We start from the raw sequence: 6,000 nt of genomic DNA, 5'->3' as shown, positions 1-6,000 counted from the left end.
TGAGCATGGGCAGGGGAGGTTTTTTTTTTTTTTTGACATTTCAACGACCTTCACATGTACAGTTCAGTGACATTAATTACATAGATCATGTTGCTCAGTGGCCTAGTGGTTAAGTGCTATGGCTGCTAACCAAAGGGTCCACAGTTCCAATCCGCCAGGCGCTCCTTGGCAACTCTATGGGGCAGTTCTATTCTGTCCTATAGGGTCGCTGTGAGTCGGCACTGGGTTTGGTTTTTGGTTTGGTTGCTCAACCATCACCCTTATCCACTCCCAAATTATGCCATCGCCCTTAACAGAAGCTCAGTGTCCGAAAGTGAATTTTTATACCATCTATATGCTTAATGGTATCAGTTCATGTAAGCTCGATACAGCAGGGCTATGTTTCATTCACCAACTGGATGAAAGGAGCAATTTATTGATATCTTTCACTGATAAAGCATATTCCTTTTTTAAAAGGACATCTGGAATTATTTGATCCACACGAAGGTCTGCCCTCATTTTAAAGATGAGTGAATTTAAAAGCCCAGTCGTGGCATGACTGGTAAGTGTCTGATCTGGGACCGAAATTCAGCTCTAAGGTTTGCTCTTTTCACTAGACTATTCCACTTTTGTGGAATCGCCACGGAGTCGGTTCCTAGTCCCAGCGACCCTACAGGACACTGCAGAGCTGCCCCGTAGGGTTTCCAAGGAGAGGCTTGTGGGTTCAAGCTGACGACCTTTTGGGGCCGAACGCTTAACCACTTCGCCTCCGGGGCTCCTTCCTCTCCACAGGGCACCAAATATCTAAGAGAACCAATTTTTTTCGTCTCACACTAATTAAGTTTGGCGTCATACTGAAAGCTATGAACTCGCTTCTCAGAAAATGCACACACAAAATTCCGAATGCAGCTTCCAGGGCCTCGGGGCCGATGACGCCCCCATGCACGCATCCCCGTCCTTGGAGCCGTTTTCAAGGGCGGAGCCGCCTCCAAGCTCTCCGGCTCGTTAGGAACAGCTTCGGTCATACGCCCCAAAGGAAGGGATGTGCGCCGCAAGAAGGCGGAGTGGCAACGGCGGCTTCGCTCTGCGTCCCACCTATCACCGCGGGACCCGCCGTGACGGCAGAGCCAGGTAAAGGTGCACGGAGCCGCCCCCCAGCCCCGCGGAACGCGCCCAGGCTCCGGACGCGCCTCGCGGGGGCGCGCACGCTCGGGGCGGGGCGCCGGCGGAGGCGCGGCCCCGGCGCCACTGCTCGGCCTGCACGCCCGCCGGGGGATCCGCGAGTCATCGATGGCGGCGGCGCGCGCGCTGGGGGCGGGGCGCCGGCGGAAGCGCGGCCCCGGCAGCCACTGCTCGGCCTGCACGCCCGCCGGGGGGATCGCCGAGTCATCGATGGCGGGGGCGCGCGCGCTCGCAGGGCCGCGGGGCCGCGGCCGCGAACTGCAGTCGGCGGCCATCTTCTCTCCCAAGGCGGCTGCTTCCTAGTGCGAGTGCGGGAGTCGCCGCCCCTGTCCGGGCGCCCTTGGCCTCGGCGGCGAGCAGTGGGGAGACTTGAATGAGGGGGGAGGTGAGGAAGGGCCGCCTCCTGCCGCGTACCGTCCCCGTCCTCCTGCTCGCCTCGGCCGCCCCCTCCCCACCCCAGAGGCAGAGGCTGGGCGGGCAGAGCCCCTGAGGGCGGGCGGGCGGGCGGGCGCGGGCGCGGGCGCGGGCTCGGCTCGGGCTCGGGCGCGGGCTCGGCTCGGTCCTACGCCCTTCGCCGCCGCCGCCTCCTCCCGGGAGTCGACCGGGCGGCGCCCGCCCTCGCCGCTCCTCCGCCCTCCCCGCCGGCCCCGGGCGCTATTTAGGGGTCAGGATCTCTTCCTAGATGGGATAAGCTGTAAAGATGTTTAGTTTTGAAGGGGATTTCAAAACCAGGCCCAAGGTGTCCCTTGGAGGAGCGAGTAGGAAGGTAAGAGACCAACCTTTCTGTATGTTGTATGTTCTTTAAAACCGTCCAAGAGCGGAGACGCCTTGTGAGCAGAGCCGCGTTTCGGGGTGCGCCGGTCCTCGGGTCGTGTTTTGGCAGCTGGGGTGCCCCTAGAATAAGGCTGTTTCCCACCGCGGACACCCACACCGGGGCGCGCGCCTCGCTCGGCGGGGGTGGGAGCCCACGGCTCCGGCCAGAAGGCGTGCGCCACGGGCCGGGCTGAGGAGCCCCCTGGCTCGCTGCCGAGCCCAGTGTCCGATGTTGAAGTCGGGTCTGGCGGTTCGTGGCGACCGCTAGCATGTTGCTGCGTTAGGGTGCTGCTTTAAGTCAGCAGTCTGCAGTTCCAGTTTGCGGAGCGCTGCTGGGACCCTGACATGGTAAACCAGGTGGAAGAGCTGGGCGACAGGGTTCTGGGCAGCGAGATTGGTACGGAGCCAGGGTTCTGGGCAGCGGGATTGGTAGGGAGCCAGGGTTCTGGGCAGTGTGATCGGTAGGGAGCCAGGGTTCTGGGCAGCGGGATCGGTAGGGAGCCAGGGTTCTGGGCAGCGGAATCGGTAAGGAGCCAGGGTTCTGGGCAGCGGGATGAGTAAGGAGCCAGGGTTCTGGGCAGCGGGATGGGTAAGGAGCCAGGGTACTGGGCAGCGGGATCGGTAGGGAGCCAGGGTTCTGGGCAGCGGGATCGGTAGGGAGCCAGGGTACTGGGCAGCGGGATCAGTAAGGAGCCAGGGTTCTGGGCAGCGTGTTGGTAAGGAGCCAGGGTTCTGGGCAGTGTGTCGGTAGGGAGCCAGGGTTCTGGGCAGTGTGATCGGCAGGGAGCCAGGGTTCTGGGCAGCGGGGTCAGTAAGGAGTCAGGCTTCTGGGCAGCATGTCTGTAAGGAGCCAGGGTTCTGGGCAGCGGGATCAGTAGGGAGCCAGGGTTCTGGGCAGTGGGATCAGTAGGGAGCCAGGATTCTGAGCAGCGATATTGGCAAGGAACAAGGCTTCTGCGCAGCAGGATCAGTAGGGAGCCAGGGTTCCGGGCAGCGAGATTGGTAAGGAACCCCTGGGTTCCGGGCAGTGGGATCGGTAAGGTCAGTGTTCTGGGCAGTGTGATCGGTAGGGAGCCAGGGCCCTGGGCAGCTTGATCGGTAAGGAGCCAGGGTTCTGGGCAGCTTGATCAGTAGGGAGCCAGGGTTCTGGGCAGTGTGATCGGTAGGGAGCCAGGGCTCTGGGCAGCAAGATCGGTAGGGAGCCAGAGTTCTGGGCAGCATGATCAGTAGGGAGCCAGGGTTCTGGGTAGCGAGATCGGTAAAGAGCCAGGCTTTTGGCAGCGGGATCGGTAAGGAGCCAGGGTTCTGGGCAGCGTGTTGGTAAGGAGCCAGAGTTCTGGGCAGTGGGATCGGTAAGGAGCCAGGGTCCTGGACAGCAGGATCGGTAAGGAGCCAGGGTTCTGGGCAGTGTGATCGGTAAGGAGCCAGGGTTCTGGGCAGTGTGATCAGTAGGGAGCCAGGGTTCTGGGCAGCAGGATCGGGAAGGAGCCAGGGTTCTGAGCAGTGTGGCGGTAGGGAGCCAGGGTTCTGGGCAGCGGGATTGGCAGGGAGCCAGGGTTCTGGGCAGCGGGTTCGGTAAGGAGCCAGGGTTCTGGGCAGCTGGATGGGTAAGGAGCCAGGGTTCTGGGCATTGTGATTGGTAAGGAGCCAGGGTTCTGGGCACTGTGATTGGTAGGGAGCCAGGGTTCTGGGCAGTGTGATCGGTAGGGAGCCAGGGTTCTGGGCAGCGGGATCGGGAAGGAGGCAGGGTTCTGGGCAGTGTGTCGGTAGGGAGCCAGGGTTCTGGGCGGTGAGATCGGTAGGGAGCCAGGGTTCTGGGCAGTGTGTTGGGAGGGAGCCACTTCCTGAAATCGGACGGTGATTTTTTCGGTTTAGCCGGTGTAGGCAGGAGGTGTTTACATCACTAGCGAGGCCAAACGTGGATGCTGCTTCAGTAATGACAGCAGAAAGCCTGCGCAGATGTTACCTTTTTTTTTTTTATTTAAAAGATCTTGAAGGAAGGGCTCATATAAAGGTCTTTGTATATTAGAAAAAAAAAAAAAAAGATTAGAGTCACCAATAATTTCTATTCATTACATTTCAGAATCTGCAAGTATGCTGAATGTGTAGAGTACTTTAAAGTTAGGTCGTGAAAAAAAACTTTGGCACATTTTTTATATTAAAGGTGAAGTAACTCTTAGACGAGACAAAGAGCAGAATGTTCCCTTGCAGAAACGCTCTTTACTTTATCACACTTGACATAATGATTTTAAAATATTACCTAAAGATTATTTTCTATTGTAGAAAATAAAAAGCAGTATGTGTTTTTAATATCAATAATCCCTGAAATTGGAGCAGATGTTCTCTTAATTAGGACCCTGTTTGAATCTCAGAGTATAAGAATTAGTCTTTATTAGTTTTTTGGAAACATATTTCTGAGGAGGCTTTAGGATATTTTTGTATTATGATTGGTCATATGATTATTCTTATGATAATTGTTGAGGATAAGGGTGGACAAAATATGATTGTCCTGCTCTCCCCCGATTCTAAAATTCTCAGCTGTCCATTTTTGATGAGTGATACCTGCCGATACAGTGGAATTGCTAACAAGTAATAGAGCAACAGAAACTCTGGTGGCGTAGTGGTTAAGTGCTATGGCTGCTAACCAAAGGGTCAGCAGCTCGAATCCGCCAGGTGCTCCTGGGAAACTCTGTGGGGCAGTTCTGCTCTGTCCTGTAGGGTCGCTGTGAGTCGGAATCGACTCGACGGCACTGGGTTTGGTTTTGGTTAATACAGCATCATTGTTGGCATTGCTTCTGCCGTTTGCTTTCCACCACTTCTCTACTCAACTGGCCCGTGAATCCCTTTTCTGCCTTTGTTTTCGTTTTACCAAATTAAAAATAAAAGCATGGACCCTATGGCTGGAAAGCTTGAGAAGTTTAATTGAATTCATTTTAGCTGCTTGTTTACCAAAGATTTTTAAAAATGCATTTGCTTATTATTTTCACTTAATAACTGTGGGTTGGTATATGGCCCCGAATGGATGATTAAGTGCAAGTAGGGAATATACTTTTTTTTTTTTTTTAATGTGCCGTGAAGGTGTATGTATGATGTTCCCTTGGGGTAGAGAAAGGGAACCTGGTTGGGGAGTTGGGAGAGAAACGTGCTGATAGTTTTTAACTTTGTATGATAGTTATTGGGTTCTTCAAGCATTATCTTCTGTTGTGCCTCTTCCAGTCAGACCAAAAAAAAAAAAAATCAAACCCATTGCTGTGAAGTTGATCCCAACTCATAGCAACCCTACGGGACAGAGTAGAACTGCCCCGTAGGGTTTCCAAGGTGGATTCAAACTGCCAGCCTTTTGCTTAGTAGCCGAGTTCTTAGCCACTACACTACAGATGAGCAGTATTGAAGTAGGGAGGAGTCAAAAGGTAGTTTGTGTTGGTAGGAAGTAGGTACTGTGCAGGGGTGGCAGTTACTTCCTGGCATTTAGGGGCTGATGTGTTCGTGAAAATTTCGCATGGAGTGAAAGGGCTTTTGTAGTTAGAAGAGACTTTAGGAAACTGCAGGGCCACATCTATTTTACAAGTTCGGAAGGTGAGATAGATAGAAGTAGAGTGCTTGCCAGTCACACTGCAAGTTAGCGGCAGAATAACAGCTTAAAATCCGTGTCACTTCATTATATAAGATCTTGTAACTTCTGTTACAGATAATGCCCTAGCATGTCCTGCCACTGTGGGTGTTGATCCTTGTTTTTCAGCAAGTAATACATTTCTCTTCAGAGGAAAGGAGTTATCTATTGATCAGAATCTCAATATCTTGCTTTTTTAACTGAGCAAAGAATTTTCTTTCTTTTTATTGAGGCATGAATGTATATACAGTGAAGTTCCCAAATATCAAGTGTACATGCTTTAGTTCAGGTTTCCTAGAAGAGCCTGAGAATGAGATTCTTGATACAAGTGATCTTGAAGAGTAAAAGGAGTGAGGGAAGCCAGATAAGGCTGGGGAAAAGCCAAGCAAGGGTGTCTTCTCAGCTGAAGTCCAGGG

The 6,000-nt window shown here is 53.6% G+C and overlaps 1 protein-coding gene across 2 annotated transcripts in view; it reads left to right on the top strand.

The window, feature by feature from the left end:
• Positions 1-1,344: 1,344 nt before the first annotated feature.
• UBE3C (ubiquitin protein ligase E3C) overlaps positions 1,345-6,000 on the top strand; it is a 200,002-nt gene continuing 195,346 nt past the window's right edge. Inside the window, exon 1 of one of the 2 annotated variants that reach the window (XM_049863367.1) lies at positions 1,345-1,546. In XM_049863367.1, coding sequence (XP_049719324.1) covers positions 1,535-1,546 — 12 coding nt within the window. In that variant the 5' untranslated portion in view covers positions 1,345-1,534. Of the gene's footprint in view, positions 1,547-1,684; positions 1,928-6,000 lie in introns of those variants that run through there. The other variant, XM_049863366.1, reaches the window with a different exon arrangement.

This window comes from Elephas maximus, chromosome 20 (assembly GCF_024166365.1).
Source record: "Elephas maximus indicus isolate mEleMax1 chromosome 20, mEleMax1 primary haplotype, whole genome shotgun sequence".
Classification (NCBI taxonomy): Eukaryota; Metazoa; Chordata; class Mammalia; order Proboscidea; family Elephantidae; genus Elephas; species Elephas maximus.
The sequence above is the reverse complement of the archived record's forward strand: the minus strand, read 5'-3'. Positions and strand labels throughout refer to the sequence as shown.